The sequence below is a fragment of the Ricinus communis genome, chromosome 5, assembly GCF_019578655.1.
Source record: "Ricinus communis isolate WT05 ecotype wild-type chromosome 5, ASM1957865v1, whole genome shotgun sequence".
Classification (NCBI taxonomy): domain Eukaryota; kingdom Viridiplantae; phylum Streptophyta; class Magnoliopsida; order Malpighiales; family Euphorbiaceae; genus Ricinus; species Ricinus communis.
Window position 1 is genome coordinate 963,303 of NC_063260.1, and position 27,487 is coordinate 990,789.

The window sequence follows — 27,487 nt, forward strand, 5'->3', positions numbered from 1 at the left end:
TAATAAACAAGCTGAGTTCTAGCTTAGTAATGTCCAACTCATTTAAGCATGCAAGCTAGCTCGTTAATGAGCTCGCAAGCTGGCTTGTTTACTAGTTCGTGAGTTGGCTCGTTTATGAGCTTACGAGTTGAATTTATTTTTATATCACAAACTTGATCTAATTAATTAGGTTTTTGAATCTAAGTACACATTTTGCTCTATGTATAATTTATTTAAAATTTTAAGATTTACAATTACATATTTAGTAAGCTTAAAGCTACTTAACAAACTTTATTTCGAGCTTGAGTTTAAGTTTATATATGAGCCGAGCTCAAATTTAACTTATTTATATAGAATACCCAACTAATTTACAAGCCAAGGTTGAACTTAATTTGTTTATGTAAAATAAAAAATAATTATCGAACTCGAACTTAATTAACCTTATACGAGCTCGAGCTCGAGCTCGAGCTCGTGAGCTGAATTTAAATATTGACTAAGCCCATTTATACTCATATTAGTCAGCACTTACCGACTTTCACTAAAAAGTGAGTATTCATCCGATTCGTAAATCAAATTTATTAATAAGTCGACACTATTTTCTATATAAGTTGATTCCAATTTAACTCTCGTTTGAACTCGAACTTGACCTGTCATTATTTTTAATCCCACCTTTTATTCTATTACATCTTATAGTATATAAACATATTAGAATTAAAACTTGTACTTTTGTGTCCAATGTTTTCTATTACTCTTTAAATTATTTTTAAATGCAATCAAATCTTTAAATTGAAACTGAGCATTAATGTCGAAAAAAATATTAAATAATATTTAAATTAAATTAAAATTTTTAAATTAAAAATATTAATATATAATATATTTATTAAACTTTTATTTAATATTTTATTAAAATATTACATACTAAAGGATAAAAAATAAAAATAAAAATCAATGAAATGTTTAATATTTTTTGATTATAGATAGATTTGAAATAAAATTGACAGTCTAAATCAATTCAAATAAAAAAAGAAAAATATTATATAAACATATATATCTATATGTATATAATGATTATTTTTGCTAATATTAAATTTTCCATCTATTCATTTGTTATATTTTAAACTTAAATTAGACTTTAATTAATTAGAACCGGTATAGAAACAGAAAAGGGAAGCCATATGGTAATGGGGTTGATATGACCGGACCGGTTGTGGTCCGAATTGAACCTTTGGGCAGTTATAGGCGTGGGACCCCTAACACATTGATGTTTCGTGCACTGGGTGCCAACAATCGAACACAACACGTAAAAGCTGTTTGTTTAAACCAAAACGAAAACAAGAACACTTGTTCTCTAAACAAGCTTCGATTCGATCGCTAAAGCTAACCAAACCCAGAAACAATTGAATCCATTTCCTCAATGCTGCAGCCCCAATCTCACCGTCCTCGCCGCCGCTGCGAGGGCACAGCTATGGGCGCAATCATCCTCGATCTCCGCCCTGGTGTCGGAATCGGCCCTTTCTCTCTGGGTAATTATGTCTCTGTTCCGTTCAATTCTTTGTTATTATTGTTATAATTTTTGAATCTTAATAAAACTTATTAATTAATTAATTAATTTATTTATTTTTCTTGGGTTTGTTTTCAGGTATGCCTATATGCGAAGCGTTTGCCCAAATTGAGCAGCAACCTAATATATACGACGTCGTTCATGTTAAGTACTATGACGAGGTTTGTGTTTTTGCGCTAAAATGGTTAAATTTATGGGTTATATAATTACCACTGGTGAGTAATTATGGGTGTGAATGCAGGAGCCTCTTAAACTTGATATTGTTATTAGTTTTCCTGATCATGGGTTTCATCTCCGGTTTGATCCCTGGTCGCAGGTACTTCAGTTTCACTTCTATTTCATGGGCTTAGTGATACTTGGTCATAGAGTTTGTTTCTTTTTCTTTCTTATTTACTTAAGCTCTAATTCTGTGATTTTTCTCTCTCTCTCTCTTTTTTGGTAATTTGCATTCTCTTAGAGACTGCGGTTGATTGAAATTTTTGATGTCAAACGGCTTCAAATGCGCTATGCCACGTCTCTTATTGGGTATCATATGTTGTTAACTTTTACTTTATTAATGCATTCTATAAATTTTGAGTTAACTAACTATTGTTTTAACACTCAGGGGACCATCCACTCTAGCTACCTTTGTGGCTGTATATGCTCTTTTTGGTCCAACTTTTCCAGGCATTTATGACAAAGATAAAGGGGTCTACACTCTCTTCTACCCAGTATATATATCGAAAACTTATAGTCATAATTTTTTCTTTCTTGCAATGGATGTAGTTTTTCTAGTTTGTTTATTTTTTTGCTGGGCATTTTGCATAGGGCCTGTCCTTTGCATTTCCAATTCCTAGCCAATATACAGATTGCTGCCATGATGGAGAAGGTAATGTAGTCTATTTCAGTTCAAACATGTACTTTTTATTTTTGCAGTTTTTTTTTTCTAATTATATTTCTTGGGCAGCGGAACTGCCATTGGAGTTTCCAGATGGCACTACTCCAGTAACTTGCCGGGTCTCTATATATGACAGTTCTACTGATAAAAAAGTTGGTGTTGGATCCTTAATGGATAAGGCTTCTGCTCCTCCATTACCTGCTGGCAGCCTGTATATGGAAGAGGTGCATGTTAAGGTCTGACAATTTCTTTTCACCCCTGGATCCTTTCTCTTTAAAAGTTATAGTTTAATAAGTTAATCAATTATCTCTATTTAGTGGCTACCTCCTTAACTATTATTCTATCAGCATCAATTTTGGATAGTAATATCATGATGTGGTGTGTTGTGGTTTTTATTTTTAAGAGATTAAAGCTTTATTTTTTTTTTGTTTCTGCCTCTTCGATCTGTTTTTAATTCCATATTGATGTCTGCAGCTTGGTGAGGAGTTGTGTTTTTCGACAGGGGGCCAGCATATCCCTTTCGGTGCATCACCACAGGTACATTATGGTTGTATGTGGTTGAGCTCCAATCTTATCTTGTATTATGCATGTTTCATTCATATTTTCCATATATGTGATGTTTCTTCGCATGAATTTTGTGGAATCTTATCACATGCCTAATAAAATTAACTTGTTTGTCGATAAGTGGAAAGTGGGGATTTGGTGATTTTGATTTTTTGGTACTTCCTTAATTAAGTATTGATCTATACCGGTGAAGAATTGAGTTTTCATGATGAAAAGTTATCCTTTTTTTTTCTCTCCAATAAAAGCAATTTGAGTTTCATAATGAGGGCTCGTATTCACTCATATGTGGGGTGAAAATGCTATCAATATGCTACTTATGCTTTTGTATGCCCTCTTCTTCTAAATGCAGGATGTTTGGACTGAATTAGGTCGTCCTTGTGGAATTCATCAAAAGCAGGTATTGAAAACTTACTATTAATTGTTCAGCAAACAACGTACTACTTTTGCATCCAATCCTGACTCTATTATTATCTACCTGTTTTCTATATGGTTGATTGGGACCGTGTAGAACTATTACTGACCTAATAAGCAACATTACGATAATGTACTCCTCAGTTTGACTTAATCATGGTACATACATGGCGATGGAAATAAACTTTTATGCATTGGTGTTGGATCACCACTACTACTGATGACTATAGCTCAAGTATTAAATCATTATTCTTATTTGCTAGATAATGCTAAATCCGTGTCTTTAAACTCATTTAGACATGTGCTGGTTGGTACACATTAATACAGGTAGACCAAATGGTCATTCACTCTGCCTTAGACCCTCGTCCACGGACAACACTTTGTGGAGATTACTTCTATAACTACTTCACTCGTGGTTTGGACATCTTATTCGACGGACAGGTGTTAATTTCTCTCTGCATCATTTAACAATCCACCACAGCCTCCATTGCCTTTGTGGTTTTTGGAGCATGGTTTATTTGCAAGGGTTATATTATAGCATGTTACTGTGCAGTAGTAATTTCTGTTAACCAAATTATGCTGATAACCATTTTTGTTTTCTAGACTCATAAGATCAAGAAGTTCATTTTACACACAAACTATCCTGGTCATGCAGATTTTAATTCGTATATAAAGTGCAACTTCGTTATTCAAGGTTCTGACTGTACTTCTGTTCTTATAAGGTTTTGTTTGACACTAATAAGGCAGAAACAACTGACAAACTATTTTTCTTTTCTTGCTTGCAATTTGGAACTTGGCTGAAGTAAATAACTCGAAACATATTACAGCGAGTACAAAATGGGACCAAGTTAAGGTATGTTTTTCAACACTGCCTGTCTTCGATTTTAGTATGGATTTTATGTAAGTTGTGTTTGGGTATTTCAGTGATGGAACAACTTACCATATTAGTATAAATCTCTTGATGGGTTGCTGTTTGGTAGGATCTTTTTAATATATATATTTTTGTCATTTTCTCTTTTAAACAATAAAGTTTTAAGTGCCGGGAATATGTTTTCAAATGCATGTTCTTTGGGTGTTTCCTTTTAATGTCATCATGTGATCCTCAGATTTAAATCATCCTATTCAATCTATGTTTCTGGTATGAGTCTTGGGCATCTACTTCTGTTTTCCTTCTTTTCTTAGGCTGGGATCATATATTTGTGTGCTGTTAGTGAGATTCTTTGGTTGTATTTGCCTCATTTTCTTTCTGATATTATGGCGTTAGAATTTTTTCTTAAACGTTTTCCTCCACTTATTCATTTCAGGAAATCCTTGGGGACTGTGGCCGAGCAGCGATTCAAACACAGGGTTCTACTAGTAATCCTTTTGGATCCACATTTGTATATGGCTACCATAATATTGCCTTTGAGGTCAGCTCTTTATAAGTGTATGATTGATGTTGTGTTCTTGATCAAAGTTGAACTAATTCCAAAAGAAAAGAAATTTCTCTTCCTTGCAAGTATGTAATTTGATAATTCCACATTACGTATAGTTATGAATATGACTGCATACTCTTGCTAATTAATATCCTTTTTGATGTGAACAGGTGATGAAAAATGGTTATATTGCAACTGTAACTCTCTTCCAGTCATGATGATTTTCTTCTCTGGTACATGCCCCCATATATATTTCTATTTTCTTTATAGTTCTATGTGTGCGTGTGCTTGTTCTTTTTCCCTTATTTTTCTGGATCTTTTGTCTGCTAGAAAATATTCTAAAATAAGAATTCAGTTAAATTGAACTCTATTTCACCTAATTTTGTTTTTGAATACCATCTTGTAGAATTAGACTACTAAAGGAGAGAGAAAAGTATTCTCTAGGTGGCAAGTCTGATCTGAACAAGTTAGATAATGGCATTATTCAGTTTACTTGTTTTAATAATAATACGATATGAACGGTCAAATATCCTATAAGCCCTTGGAATCTCCCTTGTCTTGTAACTAATAGATATATTATGGGACTCAGATAGATACAGTTTATTTTTCATATTTTCCTCAAGTGGTAAATTTCTTTGATTGTCCTTTTAATGTCTATTGTTCAACATCTTGAATTACAACATCTATTGAATTGAATTCTCTATAAACGTTCGTTTGAATGGGCATTGGTTTAATGTGAAAGATAATAGATCTGGATGAATAATGCCAAATTCTTTTTGGTCTGGATGAATAAGGTCAAGTTCCTTGCTCTATGATTGCAAATGTATTTGGCAAGTAATCTCTCTGAATGATCGTCGTATTGTGTTTATTGCTCCCGGCCTGTTTATCTGTATGGCTGATTTAGCAACACTTTTTGTAACCTTAGCAATTGCTCAACTTCTATATTTGCATCAGGATTACTTGTTGCTATGATGGTGCTTCTATGTGTGTTGATTTTCTATTCTGTTTGGTTGCCTAGCTTGGATGCTGCCACTTGCTTTGAGTGGGTGGATATTGTACAGTATTTAGTGGAAAGCATCACGAGTTGCTCACAGCATTGTCACGCAGAGAAGCAATGTTCAAATTGTAAATAACTTAATACTGCGTATAAGGTTGGTTTGTACATGTAATTAGCATCTACCTTCTGTAACTGTTAAGTAACTTATACAAGGCTCTGCACTCTGCAACTCTGGTCGGTTCAAGCTGGAAGTACTTGCTTTCTCTTTAGTGCTTCCTGGTCTAATTGTGCAATTTGTTTATAAACCAAAATTTGTAACGCTTCCAAGTTAAAAGTAACGAGTTTCTTGGGTATCTCTAATCAAGATAGATACTGCTTTTTCTGATATCATGCACTTTTCTTAGTACAATTGGATAAATCATGAGTGAAGAAGCCAGTCTTGGCCATCAATGAAATCAATTGAAACAAATGGTTTGGCCTCTTGCTCAGTAAGCTCCCTAGACCATGACACTCTTCCTCCAAACTGAGCCCCTGGCCCTGAACATTTGTACTGTCCGTAGAAGACAGTCCTGCAAGATGTTTGCAGCACAAGTGAGTTTATCTAGACGTGCATATGACTGCAGGCGAGAGAGAGAGAGATGGAGATGAGCACTTACATTTCCCTATTTTTATCTCCCCAGTCATACCATCCTGTAGGAGTAATGATCTTGTCCATATAAGTGTAAGCAAAGACAACCCTAGAGAAACTGCCCCATGCTCTGCCCAAGTAGAGGGCACCTGACCCTGTCACCTTGCAATTGACAAAGGAGAAGCCTGTTTCCTCAAGCATGCTTTCCCTTTTCTGCGCTGTTAGTGCTCCAAAGCTATTTGTAATGGCATGCAAATGGCAATCATCATACAGGGAGAGCCCGTTTCCGAATATGAAGTCAACAGAACCTTCAATATAGCATTCCTTGAAGAAATGTCTGCCAATGTGATCATAAAGGGTATCCTGTGCTCCGATGAATTTGCAGCCTATAAATGCTGCAGTATCTGCGGATATTCGGAGTGCGACTGCTTGCTTTCCGAGAGCTCCCGAGGGCGGAGATGGTGCCTTGTTCTGCAGATGAAGAACTCGAAAATTATATCAGACTATCCAAGCCTTGCAACGCTTGAAATAAAAGGTAATTCTTGAAACAGAAGCAGAAAGTTTTGTAACTAATCTAGATATATATTATAAGAATTTACCTTGAAGGTGATGTTCTTGGCAATGAAATAAGGAGAATTGATAGCAAATGTTGCAGAGCCATAGGTACCCAAGAGGTGTCCTCCCTGCCCCTGTTTGTCTGCTGTGTCATCCCACTCAATGGTGGTCTTGCCAGCACCAGCACCCTCCAACGTAATGTAACTCATGCTTCCAGGAATCTCAATCTTCTCCCTGCATTTTCAACCCATCCAATATCAAACATGCAACTTAACATTAACACACAAAAAGAAGAAGAAAATTAGAGGGAAATAAGACTACAATGTCCATCAACCAAATATACAAAATGCCTCTAAACAATTAAAGTGTTTTACCTGTAAGTCCCTGCACCAATAGAGATAATCACCCTGCAGTTATTGATAACTGGTATAGAATTGAGAGCCTTCTTTAGTGTAACAAAGTCTCCTGACTTTGATTTTTTGTTAACTTTTATTGTTAAACAAGGCTTGAACTTGTTCTTAGCTTTCTGAAAGAGAGCATGCTTGAAAGAGCCCATTTGTTTTGCTTTTAGCCATTGCAAGTATGCTTCCTCATTCACCACAAACCTATTAGAATTAGACCCATTTGATGTAAACCAAGAAGTTGCACTTCCAGACAATAAAATCAAACACAACAACTTAAACAACAACAACATTGTATGCAACAGATGATAATGTTCACCAGTTTTGGCAAAGAAGTTTTACCCTCCACCAATATAAAGGAAACTTAAAAATATAAGAAGATAATGTGAATAGCATATGAATTTTTTCAAAACAAAGAAGAAGGGAGAGAAAGGGCAAGAGACAATCTGACAAAGAAATGGCTATATATGCTTGTCTGTTTTCTCACCATACTCAAAGACACATTAGACCTAGCAGAGTCAAGTGGGTATTTCTTGTTGTCTGTTATTGGTTTGTCAGGGAGTCAAGAAAACTTGAGAAATGCAAAATACCAAAATATTATTACATCTAAGAAAAAGGGCATTAGTGTTGCTGCTCCATAACTTTGGGTCATAACATGATATAACAGTTGTACTTATTTTCCATTGACTCTGCCAGTGGTTGGTAGTACCAGCATGAAATGTATAACCATATATACATAAGATTGGAAAAAAATATAATAGAAATTTCTGGCAAGATGGCCCCTTTTACCTTTCACTTTTTCCAATCTTGTTTTTGTTCTTGCTTTTGCAATCTGATATGCATGTCTGTCCCTTGATGGTAATTTTTATTTATTTATTTTTAATGCTGAGGCCAGATGACTCTGAAAATAATGAAATACTATAGTCACAGTAAACTTTTTTTAATACCCTGTACTATTTTCCTAGAATAGGTCAATAATTGTTGAACCAACAACATTATATTATCTCTTAAATATAGAAAAATAATGGAATGGGATTGCACTACTGCCACATTTCATTCCCTTAGTAAATTGAAATAAGTGTCCACATTTCATTTAGCCCGTTTATTTGAATTTTTATTTAATTATTTTAATTGTAGGATGATTACTTTAACGCTGAAATTATCTAAAATGAAAAATAAAATAAGATAAAGCAGACCATTTTTTTTAAATAAAATAAAAAAGAGTTACCGAGATTGTTATTGGATGTTAAAAAAGAAGTTTTATAATTTCTTTAAATATTTAATAGATTATAAATTGTTTTTGTTACATATTGATGAGACTGTAAATACAATAAAGAATAAAAAATTTATATTGTGTTTGGTTAAAATTCATAAAATTTATAAAATTAACTTGCAAATTTAAAGTTTATTTGCTTTGAACGAAGTGAAAATTAATTTAAAATTATATATAATTAAATTTATTTTCTTTAAATGAAATGAAAATTAGATTAAAATTCTAAAAAATCAAATTTCTGTGGTATTTGTTATAACTAAACTAAATTCTAACAAAATAGATATAATTTTTAAATGGATTTCACATCAGTAAGTCAATATACTCTACGGCACTAGAATATCTATTTTAGCTTTATCATTTTCATTTTATTTTATTTTTCATATTTTTTTCTCAAATGAAATAATTTTTTTTATGAAATTCAATCAAATATAGCATTAAACGATTCAGTTTAGCTATTCCGCACCCATTTTATATTCGGTTTGGTCATATTACATAAGTAAAGAATTATCAGAAATGACTTGCACTATTAGGAGTAAGAAGATTACACCTATATAAAGGTAATACTGCATTCTCTTGTTTTTACAATACTAGAAACTAAATTCATTAAACTTTAGTTTTCAAAAAATATCAAATTACCTACTTTTCTCTAAAACTAGTTTTCAAAACTCAAATACAATTTTAAGAAAATGGGACTAAAGTCATTAAATCTTTATCTCGTGGACTGAAACCTTCTTTATTCAAAGCAATTCTGTAACACAGTAGGTTAGCTTTGTTGTTGGAAATTTATCACAAAATGATTGGGTTCCCAAAATAGGACAAGAGGCAGAATTGTCTTAAAAAAGAAGGAAACAATATGTTCTTTGTTATATATTTAATTATATGATTAGCAGTGGGCTTAGTAGTTAGGCAAGCGTCAGAGATTAGTTGGTCATCCAATTGGAATAGAGCACTGTGCATATATATATATATATATATATATATATAGGCACATAACAGAGCATATAATAGAGTGGTCCTTTGTCAAATTTAACTTTCCTATTTGTAGTTTGAAGTAGCTTTGCTAATGAGTTTGAGAGAAAGAACAAAAGAAATGTTTTATTTTGAGTATAGGCATGGCAGAAGAAGATGATGATAAGAGGTGTTTTGTTGATAAAATCATCATCATGATGAAGGTGAATAAAATTAAGGGTATATACAAGATTGGCGAACGATTCGTTTTCATTTTATTTTATTTTATTCGATTGAGTTTCGGTATGTTTATTTTATATTGATTAGAGATTTTTCTTTTATAAAAGAGTTTATCAATGTGAATTGTAAATATTGTGCAAATTAATTTTAAAAAAAAGAAAAAGAAAAAAGAACTTATATAATATAAAAAATATTTGGGAAAAAGAAATTTGTATGAAGTTTTCAAAACCCCAATTCTTATACTCCTTCAGTTTTATGCCTTATTTAACTTCTTTTTTGGCTTAAATTTCTTGTGTTCTTCAATCATGACTTACCATCAAGTACCAAGCCACTACATAGAAAATAATGAAGAACTTATGAAATATTGAAGGAAGGATTGTTGTTCTGGTTTAGAATTTGTGATTGGACATGATTCTGGTTGATGGTTTTCTTGTTGAGTGGATTGGATGCAATTGTTTGTTTTGGTAGATCAGGATTGATTAAGCATGATTTTGGTTGTCATTGAAAAACTTCTTATTGAGTATTTCCATAATTGACAAAGAAAAGAAAGAGGAGAAAGGGTTTCATTTTATTGGATAAATTAAATATAATTCTTTTGTGCTGGATTGGAGTTATTATTACAGAGCATGCACAATTTTGATAGACTAACATTTTTTTATGTTCAATTTGGACATAATAAATCATGTTTTTAATTTTCACTTTTAATTTTAAATTAAGTAGATGAGATTGTATTAAAAATTTAAATCTAAAATTTTAAAATAAATAGTTATGCATTAGATATCAAATTTCAACTATTTATATGAATTAATAACAAAATTATATAAAAATGACCGATTATAGTAACAACAGTAAGAGAAAATCTTATTGATGAGTTTATAAATTTTAAAAAACATAAAAAGAAGAAGAAGAAAAAAGCATATGTACATTATAATGATTAAAATAATTTTATTTCTCTTGTTATTAAGTTTGCCTTTTCCAATAAGAAACAAGCTACTAATCCACTCTCAGCAATTCTGTAAAGAAAAAGCACTTGCTAAAAAAATAAAATAAATGTTTAAGGACTCAATAGAATAAAATAAAAAAGTTAGAGGCTAAATAGAAAAACATAACAAATTCAAGGGCCAGTTAATGCATTTTTCTTGGAAGAAAACACATAACATTTTTCTCTCCAATGATCTAGTTATAGGATTACATGTACTTAGGGTGTCCTTGAGAATTTCTCAAGTTACCATACCCTTTTTCCATGCGAATTTATGAAAAATTGGTCCACACTTAAATATTTTCCAAATAAATTTTCACTAAGACATGGTTTTCTTGGATTGTTTTATATAGTATAGGATTAAAACTTAAATTATTTTTCATGATATTTCCATATTGTTAGTATGATTTGCCTAATTAATTTACTTGATTAAAAAATGAGAAAATTAATATGAACTTATCAACATTGTGAAAGGCATGATTTTGGATTTATCATAGCATGATTTCTTGACCTAATTTGGAGGAATGCTTGTCAATATAGTAGGTTAAGACAGGTGAGAAAATGATATCTTAAAATTGGTAAATTTTACCCTAGAGTGTATAGATGAGATAGCTTAACTAAGGTTTCGAGTTCGAACCTTGGATATGTAATTATGCTAAAACTCTTAAGGGAGTGCTTTGCCACTCATAAGGATCATATCCGACACTTTCGGATTATATATATATATATATATATATATATATATATATATATATAAAATTGGTACATTTTGATGAATTCCATACAAAGAAGGTTGTTGATGGAAAAATCCCTTAGCAAAAGGAATGATTGATGCGTGTGCTTCTTAGATATTTTATATGCATTTTAGCTCTTGCATTCTTCTTTCATTTAATCTTATACAAGATTCAATAGAGATATAAAGATAGAAATACTTGATATTAATTTTAAGAGAGAATAAGTAATGTATTAATGTATTGAGAATTGTTAATTTAAATATCAAGTGGATCTTTCAAGAAATTCTTATAATTTACTATTTTATAAATTGATCTAGATATTATTTATCATGTTTACTTTGAATTGGGACCAATGACAAAAATTAATTAAGAGAAATTATTAATTATTCAGATATTATTCTATCGAGAATATAAATTATTAAATGGGAAACACATTGATCAAATGAGATTTGCATATACATGCCACTCATTTACATATACATGCCTTTTCTGGCAACTTTGGGGTACATATATATGGATGGTCACATCTATTATTTTGCAAACCCTAAATTCTATATACTTCCTCTTAGACTTGACTAAGGGTATGAATCCACCCCCAACTACCGGTTCACGATCTATTTAGAGATTGAATCATGAATCAGAATTGATATATCTGGAAAATGAAAATTCACAATTCTAGGAGATCTTAAATGGGTACGACATAGGGTATGATTTGGTTGACTTGGCGTTGTAGCTGCTTTGGTGATGGTGGCTTATCATGGGATGAAACGAGTGGTTGATAATACCCTGGTTGAGGTAGAAGTTGAAGTTGAGGAATATAACTCGGCGTGGGTTGAGAAGCATAACTCGATGTGAGTTAGAAGGTGAAACCTGGTCGATTTATAAGATGGGCTTGCTTGAGAGACTACAAAAACTAGGAGGTTCAATTTATAGTTATACATTTAATGGTTCAAAGCTGATAAACTATTTTGATTTATATATGGTTCTGATTATGATTTAGTTTCACTTTAAATTTAAACTCTAATTAAAAAAGAATTAAAATCTTAATATACTTTTTAAAATTATTTAAAGTCATTACAACCTTTAATTTTTTTTATTATATTTTCTGTGACATCTATTCAGTTTGGTTTCGGTCTACTTCGCTCTTGAACTGGCCCATTTGCAAGGACTACTTCCACTTAAAGAGAAGGGCTTAATTGTAGTGTTCTAGACCAAAATTGGGCAAAAATTGGACCAAAAACAATACGAAGTGCCAATATAAGATTTTACCTAAACATTAAGGGTAAAATTGAACCTTTTTCTCCAATTAAGCTGCAAGGTTTAGCAGTCTTTCTCTTTTCAAGCCCTTTCTTCGGCTATCCAATTGCAGCACTAACTACACCTTTCAACTACTCAAAATTACACACTGTTTACTATTTCCAGTTATCTTTACTTCATCTTCATCAGGTAATATATATATTTTTTAAAACCTTTCCATCTTTAACTAACTTCAAATTCTAATTGCTTAATATCCCACTATTTATTTCGTTAAAGGTAATTTCTCCAATTTTAATAATTTCTTATAGATTTATGCTTCTCTGTTCTTTATAAATTCTGGGTATTAGCGGATTTTAATTGTTTTACTGATTCATACTTGTACTTGTGAAAGGCCAAGATTGTTGCTTTGGTGTGACAAGAGGTGAGAATTCTGTTGTTATATAGAGGGAAAATTAGGAGTAGAGAAAGTATTGTGTATGATTAGGTATTCTAATGGCAATATTTGAGGTCCTCTTGCCAATTTTATGATTGCTCCTGGTTCTGTTGTTGTTATTTGAAATGTAGCAATTCTCTCAAATGATTGCTGATATTGCTCTTTTTTTGGTGTTACATTTTTGTTGCAATTATAGCTGTTGTTGCTGCAGTGTGAGGATGACTGTATCTGGACTGACTGGTAGGCCTTCAAGGTGTTGTCTCTGGATACCTGTGAGTCGGCCGTTGTCATTTTGTAGGCGAGTTTCAGCTTTTACTTGTGTTGGGGAGCCTAAAGAAAGGATTAACTTTCTCCGAATAGATAGGTATTCTTAGTTGATTTTTTTAACCTTTAAACACTGCATAAGGATATGAGCTAAAGGATCTTTTTTTTAGATTTTAATTTTGTTTTATATCCTGCTGGAATCACACTAATGCCGTTTGGTTATTTTATTTTTCTAAGATCCAATGTAAAGAAAACTCACTTAATCAAGTGTGCAATGGATGCTTCCTACGGTGGTGACATGACAAATAATCAACCTGGTAACATTACTTACTTGAGTACTTGAAGAATGTGTAATCTGTATCTATATGTTAATAGGAATCTGCTTGAATTTTATTGTAAAATAATTTAATTGGAAAGGATGATTTTAGACGTAAACAAGTTTTCTTGTCAATTGGAGAACCCTTTATCTCTAACTAAATTACCAATGTATAATTGGCCATACTAATTGCCTTTAAGTCTGTATTGAAAATATAATGAATATGGTGGGAAATGGATTTGCCTCCTTAACATGTAACCCTAGCCTCCTCACTAGGACGAAAGGGTGGAGTAATTGGTTTAAGTTCCATCTGTGAAATCATGGTGTCCCTGTAAGTGAATAGTAGCAAGAACTTGTGGCAGATAACTGCGATTTCAAACAATTTAACTATTGGTGAGATCATGAACTTCACCTGTGATGGTATTGGTTGAACGTGTATTGCAGGGTTCCTTTGAGCCATTAATGCTCATATCTCCAAATGTTCTTTCAGAATTATCACTCTTTCCTATACCAAACTGTATAAAATACTAAAGTAACTTGAGATTTATTGTCACTTTTATTTCCATGAAGCTAATAATTATCAGTTGAATAATGTCTTTATTGCTACATGCTAGTCAAAAAACTGCCTTTATAACTTTGTTTATCTGAGGTTATGAATGTGTTTCGTTGATACTTTTGAAAAAGTAGCTCAATTCACTTTGAATCTTTCTATGCAACTGTCTTTGCAAATCAGTTATCTTTCCTAGAATTCATGTAAGGGACCCATACAAACGGCTTGGGATTAGCAGGGAGGCTTCAGAGGATGAAATTCAGGGTGCAAGAAACTTCCTTGTAAATAAATATTCTGGGCACAAACCAAGTGTGGACGCAATTGAGTCTGCCCATGACAAAATAATCATGCAGAAGTTTTATGAAAGGAAGAACCCAAAAATTGACATTGGGAAAAAGGTTAGGGAAGTAAAGCAGTCCCGTTTTGTGCAGGCTGTCACAAGCAGGTTTCGAACTCCATCCACATTCACCATCGTCAAAACATCAATTGCATTTCTAGTACTTGGAATTCTTACTGTTCTCTTTCCAACTGAAGAAGGGCCAACCCTCCAGGTAGCCATTTCCTTGATGGCTACCATATATTTTATACACGACCGGCTTAAGAGTAAAGTCCGAGCTTTTCTATATAGGTATGTTGATGAGATTTCAGTGATTTCTTTTTTCTCGCTATTGTTAAACCTATACTGTCTTACCTCCTAAATATTTGAGTATCATGAATGTTAATTTTAAGGTACTACTTTGACAATTTTCAATCTAGAAAAATTCCCTCACAGAAGCTATCTTTTCTTTTTATTCCCTACGATTTGTGTAATACAAAGAAAAAATATTTCAGTGATTAAAACTCCTAATATCATGAGTTTATCTACAATTCTGCTATATTATTCCATAATATAACAATCGATATTTTCCTTAAATGCATTCTTCAATCTTCTTGCTGTTCAAACCTAAATTACGTGACAACGAAATGTTCTGAGTCTTCTTATCTGCTATTTGTTCCCATGGTGCAGTGCTGGAGCTTTTATTTTCTCATGGCTGTTGGGAACCTTCTTGATGGTGTCTGTGATTCCACCGTTGCCATTTATTAAAGGACTAAGGAGTTTCGAAGTTACTACTTCATTGATTACTTATGTGCTACTGTGGGTTTCATCTACCTATTTGAAGTAGTGTCATTTTTCTCCTCGTATAAGTTTCCTTGCAGACCTCAGTTTTGTTGTGAGTGATCAGTGGTTCATCAATCTCACCTTTTCACTTTAAGCCGTGCCATGTTCCTAACTGTAGCATTGATATTTATAGTGTGGTAACATTTTTGTCCCTGAGCCACCTGTTAGGAAGAAAGGGTTTGTGGAAATGACTCACTTTTTTGAGGAAGATGTAAATTAGATGCAACTAAAAGATGAGTTTACATATTTGTTTTCATGGTCTCTTACATGGTTATCCTCCATATCTTTCCTTTCAAGTTCTCAATGAAGATGTATCCATCCCGGTCAAATATTGTCATGTGGATGATTTTGTTAGATTTGTAGCTTGTTATGCAGTCATTTGTGGAATGACCGAGCGACTCATGTGTAATAACAGTTCCTATGTGGGGCTATATTTGCTATGGAGGTAAGAACTTTGGTCTACTCTTTAGTTCATTTGAGCTGCGACATGCCCCAGGAATTGGTGGCTGAGGTTCGTCTAATATGGTTTTTGTAGACCTTGAGCTCACTCCCAGAAGATGTTTATGGACCGATGTCGAATTCATTGATGATGGCTCCTATGTCTTCTTGTGCTGTTTGCTCTATTCTTCAGCCACAATTTATTATGTGTATAATCACAGAATTTTGTGATCTCTAGGCCCTGAAGGGCCCCATATGTTTTAAGCAAGAGAACCACAGGTTAGGAACGCACGCCTTTCATGTACTTTCATTAGCATTGTCAAATTCATTGGTTTCTGACCATCAAATGCTTTATTCTTGCTGAATTACCTCTCCTCCATGGAATGCATAATTGCTGGAAAATTAAGATTATGGTGGTGAAAGACTGCTATTAATTGCCAGTTCACAAGCTCTGTGTTCTAAACATGACTCAAGATTTGTATTTACGTTTAACAGGTTCACTTCTAAGTTCTAATCAATATATTTTTTTTCTGTTTGCTTTTTTCCCCTTTTCTATTGTTGAGGAATACAAGGGTTTGATTTGAATGAAAACTCTCTTTAGGGAAGATATAGCAATTAATCAAAGTAAGCTGCCCTAAACAATGAAACAGTTAGCAGAAGTCTACATCTTGCCTTTTGTGTGATTTATTCTAGAGCAGAAAGACCCAAGAAAGGGCAAATTGATCCCTGCCATAAAAAAATTTAATTTATCAAAGAAGTGGCTATTCAACTCTCAAAAAAATATCTTAGGAGTTTAAGAATAAGAAAACTCCAATAATGCTGCTTTTAACAAATAGCAGTAGAAACAAAATCCAACCACTAATTTCAAACCCATATTCATGCCCTTCCAAGATGTCCCATATCAGCTCGAGCAGTAAACAATTATCATCCTACTTGGCAACCATTGGTTGGTCCTTGCATTACAGCCTCAAATGGGATATCACCATAGCAATAACTAGAACTATAAAATGCTGTGAATTATAGCAAATTCTGTGTTAAAGAGAGCCCATAAAAGAGCTCGAGTGAGAGAAGAGACTATACCTCTACAACCTTGTAACAGAAATGGCATCTACTTCTCTCCTCAAGACCTCACCAGTCCTAGACAAGTCAGACTGGGTTAAGGGTCAGGCTATCCGCCAACCCTCTGCCTCTGTTGTTAGGTGCCTCCCAGTTGCACCCTCTGCACTCTCAGTCCGGGCCAGCTCTTATGCTGATGAGCTTGTCAAGACAGCGGTATGTTTTACTCTCTCTATGCATAGTCTCTTCACTTGTGCAAAAATAATGTTAATAAACACGAGCAAGAAATGTAGTAGAAGTTCATCAATTTTAGAAGAAACAAAATCCATTTAGAAACAGGCATTTACTGAGCCTGTTGAAATGTATGTAGAAAACTATCGCATCTCCAGGCCGCGGAATCTTGGCCATGGACGAGTCGAATGCCACTTGTGGAAAGCGTTTGGCCTCAATTGGGCTAGAGAACACTGAGGCTAACCGCCAGGCATACAGAACACTCCTTGTCACTGCCCCTGGGCTTGGCCAATACGTCTCTGGTGCTATTCTCTTTGAGGAGACTCTTTACCAATCTACAACTGATGGCAAGAAGATGGTCGATGTGCTTGTCGAGCAAAACATTGTCCCTGGTATTAAGGTTGACAAGGTAAGTGACAATCTCTTTTAATTGGACCAAAATCTGTCATTATGGTTTGATAGTGTATGAAGGTACTAAACTCTGGATGATGGTTATCACAGGGTCTTGTTCCTTTGGCTGGTTCAAATGATGAATCTTGGTGCCAAGGTCTTGATGGCCTTGCCTCCCGCACTGCTGCTTACTACGAACAGGGTGCTCGTTTTGCTAAATGGTATGAGTCCTTATTCTGCTGCTAAGGTCTTGTGAAAACTCTATCTTGAATATCTTACAGTTACACATATGCATGTCATGATTAATTTGATCTTTCATTACAACCAAGTGTAATGTTCTAATCTTGTCTAAAAGGCGTACTGTGGTGAGCATTCCCAATGGCCCATCTGCACTTGCAGTGAAGGAGGCAGCCTGGGGTCTAGCTCGCTATGCTGCTATTTCTCAGGTAATCATAAAATAATTTCAACTATGCATGATTTCTATTTTGGTTTCTGGGGAGTGTTTATTTTAATGGTTATGGCATTTGAAATTTTCAGGATAGTGGTTTGGTTCCAATTGTAGAGCCTGAGATCTTGCTTGATGGGGACCATGGGATTGACAGGACTTTTGAAGTAGCTCAGAAGGTCTGGGCTGAGGTGTTCTTCTACCTTGCAGAGAACAATGTCATGTTTGAAGGCATCCTCCTCAAGCCCAGCATGGTTACTCCTGGTGCAGAGTGCAAGGACAGGGCCACACCTGAGCAGGTTGCTGACTACACACTCAAGCTCCTTAGCCGAAGAATTCCCCCAGCTGTCCCTGGAATCATGGTAAGCGACTCAAAACCAATTTCAAAGAAACCAGACTGATATACATTAACTCCATTTTTCAACTGCTAAATCGTTGAATTTATTTTGGCTGGTCAGTTTTTATCCGGTGGGCAATCTGAAGTGGAGGCGACCTTGAACTTGAACGCAATGAACCAATCTCCCAACCCATGGCACGTATCGTTTTCATATGCAAGAGCACTTCAAAACACTTGCCTGAAGAAGTGGGGAGGCAGACCTGAGAATTTGAAGGCCGCTCAGGAGGCACTACTTATCCGAGCAAAGGCCAACTCTCTTGCTCAGCTTGGCAAATACACAGGTGAAGGGGAGTCTGAGGAATCCAAGCAAGGAATGTTCGTCAAGGGCTATGTTTACTAGGCCAACCAATGATATAGACGAAATGATGTTTGATGAGGATAGTCATCATCAGGAAGAAAGTCCTGTGTTTGTCGTTGTAGCCCATGACTCCTTTTGTTTTTAGTATGTTCTTGTAGCAACTTATCCTTCGTGCTTCTATCGCTGTGTGTATACATTTTCTCTTTAATGCATTTTTGGGTACCTGAAAAGGCAATGCTTGAGCTGTGCATGCAGTTCCAAATCCTGATGAATTGATAACGCATGGGATAGCACTTTCAGGATTTTGTGGAAATAAAACATCAGGGTAAGCAGAGATGGATAATGCATGGGATCATTTCCTCGTCTAGAATGTTATCCATGACAACAACCTGCTTGATGGAGCTTGAAAAAAACTGAAACTGATGGAAAACCAACTATCATAGTCCGAATCGTCTACAGAGTATCCCATCATTTTGATCGAATCCTGAACCCCGATTGTGAAAGATCTTTTATAACGTGAACAACCTCTAATGCATATGCTTCCCATTGGAGGAATAAGCTCTTCAAAGAAATCTTATATATATCATATCCAATATCCATCCTGTAATCATTACGATTAGAAGAAAAGGAAGCACAGGAAAAAGAAAAGGAGAGAATGGAATAGATAAAATGATTCTTAGGAACAATTACAATGGCTAGCAATAGCAGGATGGCCTGCCCTGCTGTTTGGTAGGTACCAAACCTGGAAGTCCTTGAATAGGAATTAGGTCATTAAAACTACACTGACCTGTAAAAGATGAGCCCACAAATGCCCTAGAAATTAGATGGATTTCCTTCATAAAGCAATTGATTCACAAGAGACAAGATGAAAGCTAGTAAACTACAGAAGTTTGGGTGGATTTGTTTCCCAAAGAATATACAAACGTACTCAATGATAGTCTAAATGATCTCTAAAAGATAAATTACCATTAGCTTGATTACTCCATAAACCTGCCCATCCTACTAAATTATGCATGTAATGGATAGAATTATACCGATTAAATAATATCTGATAAAGCAAGTGCCACTGAATTTCTTTAAAAAAATTACTAGAAACTAGTTCTTTTCCTGTCTCTTTTAATTCTTTTTATCCACCACCAACCGCCTAATCACTACATAATCCCCAGAGATTATTGCCTCCTTTTTTTTTTTCTTTTTCTGTGTAATCACCTCTAACCCAATAATTCTTATGCATTATCATCTGTAAACTTTGAATTATTAAATCTACAAATATGTTTTGGTATTTGAGGAGTGCAGAAACGAACAAACTCAACTCAACCAAGCCTCCTCCCAAATTAGTTGGTCTCCCATGATTTTGAACGTCTTTGAAAAAATGCAAAGAATCCTCTTGTACAAAAAATTTCTATAAAACGTACAGAGACGAACAATGAAAGCAAGTAACAAGTAATGGTTGCCATAATCTATACCTATGGCTCCAGTGTGCACAAGATGGCTAATATTTGCAATGCCGTTTCATAGATGAGCTACTTAATATCTGTTCAGAAATTAATACATGAGATTTAAGTTAGTTAATTGATAAGTTCACTCATTTACAAGTTTTTTATGCTCTGAATAGGATTATATGTAACTCCTACCGCTAGCCTCGCACTCAGACAGCCACAAGTCTATGTGTTCAATGACCTGCTGCCTTACTTTCTGAACAGCATCTGGGGAACTGCAGTTCTGGGCATTACCTGCAAGAGATAAGAATGAGTTAAAAAGACCGAAGAGCAAGCAATCAGTATCACAATTAGCAAAAGGGGAAAGAAAAAAGAAGAGCTCGGGGAAAAATATATTTATATATACATACACATATACATATATATACATATACATATATATAGGTATATTATTGCTTTTAAAAGCATGCTACCAAAATTAGTCACAGATGTATAATTTATGGCTGATGTGCGGCCATAGCGGTCATTTGAAAGATAGATAGCTTCAAGCAACCAGCAAAAATTCAGATGGCAATAAACCGGTTACTATTCTGTGCCAAATTACTAATATAAATATGCAAATCTTTGTTCATTAAGAAGAAAAGGAGAACTATACATACCTTCAAGACTTAAAGGAGATTGCGGACATCCTCGCATATCGGTACCATGACCACAATTGTGGCATGTGATTATGTAGGAAGGCGCTGTAAAGTTTAGAACAAACTTCTCAAATCAACATATAAGAAACTAAACAGATTTTCAACATTATTATCTCACATGCTTCTGGATTTCGAAATGCATGTCATGAACATTATATCATTCATATATAACTAATAAGTCAAAATAAGTGATTCTCAAAGAGAAAACTAGATAAGCAAAGCAGGTACAATGATAATAAAGAAAACCAGTTACATCTAAGGCATACTTGAGAAAAGCCCAGCTGCTAGTGTAAGTAAATAGTATTTAATCTAAGTTCAAGTTTATGGTAGAAGGATTGAGCACTATTCAAAACTTACAAACCAGTGGATCAATAACTGAAAACTTCACACAATGATAAGGTGCACTTTAATTGGTGTGTCATATTGGTTTGACTATTATCCCAAGTAAATTGCCTGCTTAGCGCCCCTCCTACAATTTTCCTTCCCGGGATTAGAATATGAGATATCCAAATAAGTTAACAGAAACTTACTATCAGGAGATGAGATCTGTTTTGAAGCATGACGCCAGGGATCTTGCGAGCCATTTGTAAAAACAATTTTGGATCCTGCAAGGATGGAGAAGCTATTTAAATAAATGAGTGATTTGAGTGGTGATTTCTTAAGCTCATAATATAAAGAAGATGAATGCCATATTTACAAGTAATCATTTTTGTCCATTAAATGCTATAAATTATCTCCTAAACTAGCCATCATTTGACATAGAAATCCTCTATTTTCTTCTGAAGTATTGATTAGCTTATAATTCAGCATATATGGGCTTTATTTCTCCAGAAAACATAACTTGGTCAAGTACTCGGATTAAGAGTCTGAAGTCTGTCCAAGAGACGAGACCAATTTAGTAGCAGCAACTACCAAACAACAGACTAACATAAAGCCTATAAAGGATCTTGCACATCCATGGTTTACACATAATAATTTGCATACATCGTATTGTGTTTGAGAGGAATTTCGATTTCAGTTACTCAATAGTATAAAAAGGAATAGGAAATTATCAAAGGAGATAGGAAGTTGCATGATGAGCAATCCAAAATGGTAGACGTAATAGTAACATATAATATGATTGATAATGTACATGAAAGTAATAAACAAAATAAAGGTCAATGTCTGGACCTGCAATTTTTGTGCCACCATAGTATATATTTGTGGTATCAACTTCAGGATAGATGCCCTCCCCAAAGACGTTCTTGCATAGGTCCAAATGGTATCTGTAACATGTAAGTGACAATAATATAAATATACAATTTTTAGAAGTATGGAGAGTATAAACAGAAGTAGGACACATAAAACATTATGATTAAGAACATGCCTTGTGTTAACTTTTGAGGAGCGAATACTGTCATTTGAGGGCGCCACTTGAAAATATGCAACTTCAGTGCAAACTTGGAACCACCATAACCGATCAGAACTATTTTCATTAATAGCAGTGTCTTTCAAATGTTTTTGATTGTATGTTTCAACACTGACACCAAAACTTCCAACATAGTACTCTTTAACATATTTGGCATAAGCTTCCTGCATGAATATTGTTATTAATTAATTGATTTTCCATTAGAAGCATGTTAGACAATAAAGTCATGATTCACCATACACTTTATTATCATGTTAAATGGGAATAGGTAAAAACTGATACGATCATTGGTTATGAAAAAAATCATAACCACCATTAGAAAAAAAAACTAGTAATTCATAAATCTTGACCTATCCAAATCCCGCCTTACTTCATCATATGGGGAATAAAAACACAATAAAACAATCAATCTTGGAGAACATTTTTGTTAGATAAAGTTCTGGAAAGATAATTAACAGCACTGGAGTAAAAACACGATTAGAAAAATTTGATACCCAGGTGGAATTAGTCAAAAGACATAAATTTTCAGCATGTAAAAAGATGCAAGGGAAAGAGGCAAAGAATGATATAACCTATGCAGTCGGTATAAAGTCCTGCAAGAACCACCTACTTTCCTCGCATGCCTATTAAATGCACAAAATATGGATGGTCTAATATATGTTTAATTCTTGGACAGGACACACTCATGCAGACACTCAATTCACCTCATAGCTTTATTTTGCTAATCTACAGTAGCAAGATCGTTGAGAGCAAGCCTTGGAGTAATTAGAAAGTTGCTCCTTTGGGCCTGGTAAAAGACTCCACTCCAACGGGAACTTTTACACAATTAATATGCAAGAAAACTAGGGCAAGGCCTAGAGTTTTCACTGGCCAATGAGCAACAAACAACAAATAACAATCACTGAAGGCACTATGAAGGCACAGTCCTCATAATTACATCTAACAACCATGGTAGCAAGATTGTTATGGCAAGCCTTGGCCCAATTAGAAAGTTGCCCCTTTTGGTACAAGGCATCGAAACAGCCTCTCTGAGAAAAGCATCAGGAGAGTTGCATGCAAATGCACCCTGCCTCCCCCTTCCTCCCACACTAGCGGAGGAGTACTTTGCACGTAGTGAGCTCTTTCTTTATGGTAGCGATTATTATGGTTCTCAACCTTTTACCTAAGAAGCAATATGCAAGAAACTAGACCAACATTGATCAATGGGCAACAAACAACAAAATAATCACTGAAAGTGCTATTAATGCACATTCACAATCACATCTTAAAGAATAGGGTACATTGCAAAAGAAAACCTTGACATTAAGCCAAACTATACAACTAGGTGCTCGTTTCTCAAAAGGCAATTTGTTGTCCTTAACTTTTTTAATTCTTTAATGCTTTAATCCCACCACTAAAATATTATTTTAAATGGAACAACCTTTCAGTCTCTGAAAATTGAACTGAAGCAGCCTTTCAATCTTTAAGTTTTCATCACATTAGTCCACTTTAGTAAGTACTAAAGGCTATCTATAATCTATGAAAACTTAACATATTAATTTCTGAAAGTTGAGAGATTAAGCTGTAAATTAAGGGCTAAAGTTTAGTGAACCTTGAAAATTCAAGGACCACAAAATTCACCTCGGCAGGAAAAAGAAAAAGAATTCAAGTGTGTAATTTAGCAAGTCCTAGGGGCAGCTTTTTTTATTTTACCCTGAAGAACAATGGCAAGAAAATAAGTATTACCACTAAATCCTCTCCAGCCTTCTTTGCTTCAACAAGAGGAGAGCATAACTTATCAGGATTCCCATATTGAAACTGCAAATTAGGATAATAACAAAATCAATATCAATAAATGATAGTAAGTAACAAAACCAAAATAAGGTATGACAAATACTGCTATAACTGCTGCATCCGCCAGGAAATACAAGAAATCACCGTCAATCTCAAGCTGCAAAAGAGATCAAATGTAAACATGTGAGATGTGCACCACAAATGAAAAGCCACCTAGTTCAAGTGTCTAGTTCATCCTACTGTTCAGGTTCTGAAACTTTGAATTACTGTGAGAACAGATGAAGCACCTCAGCAGCATTAAATAATGTTTTTACTGCCTTTCTGTTTGATGCTAGCCTTTCATCAACAAGTTGAGTAGTTTCTTGAAGTGCAGCTTTACATTCAGCACCAGCTGATTCACCAATCTGGAAAGACATGGAGCAAGGACAGAAAAAGCTTACACCAAAGCATATGAAGACGAAAAATAATCAGGACATAAAAGAACAAGCAAGCACCAAGGACATTGTTACAACAATTATTTGATCTTTTTGCCATTAATTTTCTTTTTTTTTTTGTGGCTAAAGAGTCAACATTGTGTTTACCTGCTGATCAAATTCAGTGAAGTTGTAAACAGCAAGAACTACTGCAGAACTTGCAACACTTCCGCATGTTAAATGTGGAAATTTTAGACGATACCATGCACTGAGAGCTCCTGAATATGATATCCCAAAAACAATCCAAGGGTTTTCAACATTTGTTCTATTGAGCTTCAGGTTTAAGGCTTCCTACATAGGAAATTATCGCCACATATGAGAAATTAAACAGCACTAAAATGCAAAATTGGATTGCATTAATGAATAGCAGTCATAGTTACGCTCCTCAAGAAGGGACAAAGAAATTAATAAAATCCTTTTCAACCAAGATTGAGAAGCTGTTAGGATCACTGCTGGAAGAGATCAGGATAAACATGCTAAAGCATACCTTGTTATGTATACAACAAATCAACATCTCAAACTATGATGTCTCTGAATTTTTAGCTTTTGTTATACATCCTTGCAAACACACAGACAGGCATAAATATATGAAACCATATAGCTTTAAATAAGATTATTGGCATTTCACATGTGTGATTGTTTGTGCAGTTCCACTTCTGATCGAACTGAGAAAAATGACAACAAAAGGTAATTCAATGGCTCTCAAGGCCCAGAACAAAATGAAGGTATTGCAAACTATGCTTCATTTGCAGCATAGTAATTGTTGAATTGAATAAGCATTTGGCTCCATATGTCTTCACTAGATTGATCTACGCTTTCATTCATTTAAGTCAAGACAGAGAGATGCCATTAATTACATATTCCCTTTACCTTCACAATGATCTTGAAAATGGAACAAATGCTGAGGAAATTAGAAAAGAGCTTGCCTGGTAATGCTGACAAAAAACAGCCAAGTCAAAGAGCGCCTGTTTAGAGGAAAGATATCTCAAATTCTTTGTCTCTGACGATTTGAAGGGTGTGCTTTTACCATAGTATCGATGCTCAAGTGAAACAACTGCAGCTCCAAACTTTTTAGCCAAAACCTGTGTAACATAACAAGATTAATTAATTCTTTACCTCGTAACCCGCTCCAAAGGAAATTTCTTCTTTTAAGAAAAAAAGAAGAAGAATCCATTTTCACAATTACAATAATCTCAAATGAGACAAATAAATAACTGATAGGTTAGTTAACCAAAGTACTAAACTTGAGAAAAAAGAGCATAAAACCTACACTGATATAGTCATTCGCTATGCCATTGCATGAAGATTCCCCACATATTTTCAAAAAAATAGGTCCACCTGGAGCTCTGAAGTAGTCAAGGTATTCATAGTAACGCTGTTGAAATCTACGGTGATCCTGCAAAATTCAAGTCAACCCAAAGCTCATTCCACCTCTTTCCAGTGTGCCGAAAAAAAAAAAAAACCAAAAGAGCCCAGTTGTAGAATAACAAGAACTCAATTGAGCACAAAATTAGCAACTGACTCTTGAACATCCAAATTAAATGTATTCGTATAATCCAATCTCAACAATTAATAAGCAAAATAAAACTACTCATATCAAATGGAACAGCATCATAAACTTTGGAAAATTTGTAAAACCGTAAACCCATTTTCATTCTCTGAAAAAGAAACAATTAATTCGCAATATAATCAACTTCAAGAAAAACTAATGAGCGAGCGAGAGCGAGAGAGAGAGAGAGAGACATATGGAGAATAGTGATCAAGAATCTGATTGAACCAGAGCTCTTTAGTAGTCAAGTAAGTATTGCTTCCAGACAAGCTCTGAAGAAAGGAACGGGGAGGAGCAAAGCCATGAGAGACGGTGAAGAGAAGCAAGAAGGACGACAGCAACACGGTTATCGGAACCATTATTGCCTTGACCTGTATCTGTTCGTTTCTATGTCTAACTTAGGAAGGAATTATGAGGTTTGATTAGAAGAGTTGATCACTTCTGTTCTGTTCTCTTGTTGCTTTGCTGTTACGGGAAGATCAGCCAGTGCTATTAACCGTACGATTCGTTGAGACATGAGCATATGGTGAACTACTAGTCTAGCCTGTTGAAAATTCTCAAGAGTCTTACTCACTTTTACAATTGGCTCCTCAAATTCAGAATTATTGTCAATTGGGTCCTCATTATTTTGAACAACACTACGTGGCACGGAGAATTTGAATTTAAAGAATAATATGGCGCTTAATGGTACATTTTTTGTTCTCTTTTCATTTTTTTGAAAAGAACGAAAATAATGGGCCAAGGAAAATATTTTATTATTGGAAATTTTTATTCCTTTTTACTCTCTTTTTCCAAATAAAAAAATATTAATTCCTCATTTATTTTTTTATATTTCTCTCCTCCTTGAAAATTAGTTTAATGCATCAAAATTTAAAAAATAAATTTAATATCATATAATATTTTTAAGTGAGACATAATAAATGTCAAGTAATTAATTATATTTTAAAATAAAAGTCAAAAATTTATTTGTATTTTTTTTATTAAAATATTTCATCTTTCATTTTATATTTCTTATTTATTTATAAACTTAATCTAATAATAAATATATACCTAAATTTAAATAAAATGTTTAATTCAAATATTTTTCATCATTTGTAAAAAAGAAAACAATGTTTGACTCTTTTTTTTCACTCGTACACTCTCTCACTCTTTTCAAGAACTATTCCTCATTTTTTAAATTTGTATATTTACACAATGTCTCTGATTAGTCCGACACGGCATAAAATTAACAGCTTTACTTAGGACAACCAATATGTAGAAACAGAATTAATATTCCAATTATTTTAATTAAATTTTTTGAAATTAAAATTACTCATATTGAGTTCTCACATATCTTTTTTCTTAAAAAAAA

The 27,487-nt window shown here is 34.1% G+C and overlaps 5 protein-coding genes across 15 annotated transcripts; 3 read left to right on the forward strand and 2 right to left on the reverse strand.

Moving 5' to 3' along the window:
* The first annotated feature begins 1,228 nt into the window (after positions 1 to 1,228).
* Positions 1,229 to 6,189, forward strand: LOC8258346 (PHAF1 protein At3g51130). Of its 5 annotated transcripts, none has more exons than XM_048374658.1 (15): positions 1,229 to 1,502; positions 1,619 to 1,701; positions 1,782 to 1,856; positions 1,998 to 2,065; positions 2,145 to 2,250; positions 2,348 to 2,408; positions 2,487 to 2,653; positions 2,892 to 2,954; positions 3,331 to 3,378; positions 3,690 to 3,833; positions 3,996 to 4,086; positions 4,220 to 4,245; positions 4,697 to 4,801; positions 4,978 to 5,040; positions 5,826 to 6,189. In XM_048374658.1, exons 1-14 carry the CDS (start codon positions 1,394 to 1,396, stop codon positions 5,023 to 5,025), a joined length of 1,194 nt encoding a protein of 397 aa, XP_048230615.1. In that variant the 5' UTR covers positions 1,229 to 1,393; the 3' UTR covers positions 5,026 to 5,040; positions 5,826 to 6,189. The 5 variants fall into 5 exon arrangements, with proteins under 5 accessions (XP_048230615.1, XP_048230613.1, XP_048230614.1 ...); XM_048374656.1 differs by having other exon boundaries at positions 1,232 to 1,502; positions 4,196 to 4,245; positions 5,762 to 6,189; XM_048374657.1 differs by lacking the exon at positions 5,826 to 6,189 and adding an exon at positions 5,214 to 5,541 and having other exon boundaries at positions 1,232 to 1,502; positions 4,196 to 4,245.
* On the reverse strand, positions 5,825 to 8,057 carry LOC8286655 (probable pectinesterase 53). The gene is made up of 4 exons (XM_002531460.4): positions 7,362 to 8,057; positions 7,032 to 7,221; positions 6,461 to 6,903; positions 5,825 to 6,373 (listed from the first exon to the last, which is right to left on the reverse strand). Exons 1-4 carry the CDS (start codon positions 7,679 to 7,681, stop codon positions 6,223 to 6,225), a joined length of 1,104 nt encoding a protein of 367 aa, XP_002531506.2. The 5' UTR covers positions 7,682 to 8,057; the 3' UTR covers positions 5,825 to 6,222.
* A 4,800-nt stretch (positions 8,058 to 12,857) lies between these two features.
* LOC8286654 (protein CHAPERONE-LIKE PROTEIN OF POR1, chloroplastic) lies at positions 12,858 to 15,801 on the forward strand. 3 transcript variants are annotated; one of them, XM_025159511.2, is made up of 6 exons: positions 12,897 to 13,008; positions 13,211 to 13,240; positions 13,449 to 13,616; positions 13,754 to 13,833; positions 14,566 to 15,010; positions 15,389 to 15,801. In XM_025159511.2, exons 3-6 carry the CDS (start codon positions 13,471 to 13,473, stop codon positions 15,543 to 15,545), a joined length of 828 nt encoding a protein of 275 aa, XP_025015279.1. In that variant the 5' UTR covers positions 12,897 to 13,008; positions 13,211 to 13,240; positions 13,449 to 13,470; the 3' UTR covers positions 15,546 to 15,801. The 3 variants fall into 3 exon arrangements, with proteins under 3 accessions (XP_015582297.1, XP_015582296.1, XP_025015279.1); XM_015726811.3 differs by lacking the exon at positions 13,211 to 13,240 and having other exon boundaries at positions 12,858 to 13,008; positions 13,464 to 13,616; XM_015726810.3 differs by lacking the exon at positions 13,211 to 13,240 and having other exon boundaries at positions 12,859 to 13,008.
* Positions 15,802 to 17,002: 1,201 nt separating this feature from the next.
* On the forward strand, positions 17,003 to 19,026 carry LOC8286656 (fructose-bisphosphate aldolase 1, chloroplastic). Its single transcript, XM_002531462.4, has 6 exons — positions 17,003 to 17,251; positions 17,406 to 17,675; positions 17,768 to 17,877; positions 18,012 to 18,102; positions 18,194 to 18,463; positions 18,560 to 19,026. Exons 1-6 carry the CDS (start codon positions 17,081 to 17,083, stop codon positions 18,836 to 18,838), a joined length of 1,191 nt encoding a protein of 396 aa, XP_002531508.1. The 5' UTR covers positions 17,003 to 17,080; the 3' UTR covers positions 18,839 to 19,026.
* A 1,266-nt stretch (positions 19,027 to 20,292) lies between these two features.
* Positions 20,293 to 26,653, reverse strand: LOC8286657 (probable serine protease EDA2). Of its 5 annotated transcripts, XM_015726818.3 has the most exons (13): positions 26,331 to 26,653; positions 25,858 to 25,983; positions 25,514 to 25,669; positions 24,696 to 24,878; positions 24,402 to 24,518; positions 24,218 to 24,271; positions 24,034 to 24,138; positions 22,300 to 22,505; positions 22,104 to 22,198; positions 21,464 to 21,538; positions 20,895 to 20,978; positions 20,431 to 20,529; positions 20,293 to 20,330 (listed from the first exon to the last, which is right to left on the reverse strand). In XM_015726818.3, exons 1-13 carry the CDS (start codon positions 26,493 to 26,495, stop codon positions 20,320 to 20,322), a joined length of 1,476 nt encoding a protein of 491 aa, XP_015582304.2. In that variant the 5' UTR covers positions 26,496 to 26,653; the 3' UTR covers positions 20,293 to 20,319. The 5 variants fall into 5 exon arrangements, with proteins under 5 accessions (XP_015582304.2, XP_015582305.2, XP_015582303.2 ...); XM_015726819.3 differs by having other exon boundaries at positions 20,293 to 20,529; positions 24,227 to 24,271; XM_015726817.3 differs by having other exon boundaries at positions 20,293 to 20,529.
* Between the last annotated feature and the right edge of the window lie 834 nt (positions 26,654 to 27,487).

Excerpts from the sequence above, each read along its gene's own strand:
- LOC8286655 (XM_002531460.4), bottom strand. The coding sequence starts at position 7,681 with ATGTTGTTGTTGTTTAAGTTGTTGTGTTTGATTTTATTGTCTGGAAGT. Across the intron at positions 7,222-7,361 it reads ATTGGTGCAGGGACTTACAG|GGAGAAGATTGAGATTCCTG; the intron begins GTAAAACACTTT and ends TTGAAAATGCAG. Across the intron at positions 6,374-6,460 it reads GGAGATAAAAATAGGGAAAT|GACTGTCTTCTACGGACAGT; the intron begins GTAAGTGCTCAT and ends AACATCTTGCAG.
- LOC8258346 (XM_048374656.1), top strand. The coding sequence starts at position 1,394 with ATGCTGCAGCCCCAATCTCACCGTCCTCGCCGCCGCTGCGAGGGCACA. Across the intron at positions 2,251-2,347 it reads TCTACACTCTCTTCTACCCA|GGCCTGTCCTTTGCATTTCC; the intron begins GTATATATATCG and ends CATTTTGCATAG. Across the intron at positions 2,955-3,330 it reads CTTTCGGTGCATCACCACAG|GATGTTTGGACTGAATTAGG; the intron begins GTACATTATGGT and ends TTCTAAATGCAG.
- LOC8286657 (XM_015726817.3), bottom strand. The coding sequence starts at position 26,495 with ATGGTTCCGATAACCGTGTTGCTGTCGTCCTTCTTGCTTCTCTTCACC. Across the intron at positions 24,139-24,217 it reads CGGATGCAGCAGTTATAGCA|TTTCAATATGGGAATCCTGA; the intron begins GTATTTGTCATA and ends CCTAATTTGCAG. Across the intron at positions 22,506-24,033 it reads TCTTGCCATTGTTCTTCAGG|GAAGCTTATGCCAAATATGT; the intron begins GTAAAATAAAAA and ends ATATTCATGCAG.
- LOC8286654 (XM_015726811.3), top strand. The coding sequence starts at position 13,471 with ATGACTGTATCTGGACTGACTGGTAGGCCTTCAAGGTGTTGTCTCTGG. Across the intron at positions 13,617-13,753 it reads AACTTTCTCCGAATAGATAG|ATCCAATGTAAAGAAAACTC; the intron begins GTATTCTTAGTT and ends TATTTTTCTAAG. Across the intron at positions 15,011-15,388 it reads GTCCGAGCTTTTCTATATAG|TGCTGGAGCTTTTATTTTCT; the intron begins GTATGTTGATGA and ends CCCATGGTGCAG.
- LOC8286656 (XM_002531462.4), top strand. The coding sequence starts at position 17,081 with ATGGCATCTACTTCTCTCCTCAAGACCTCACCAGTCCTAGACAAGTCA. Across the intron at positions 17,676-17,767 it reads CTGGTATTAAGGTTGACAAG|GGTCTTGTTCCTTTGGCTGG; the intron begins GTAAGTGACAAT and ends TGGTTATCACAG. Across the intron at positions 18,103-18,193 it reads GCTATGCTGCTATTTCTCAG|GATAGTGGTTTGGTTCCAAT; the intron begins GTAATCATAAAA and ends TGAAATTTTCAG.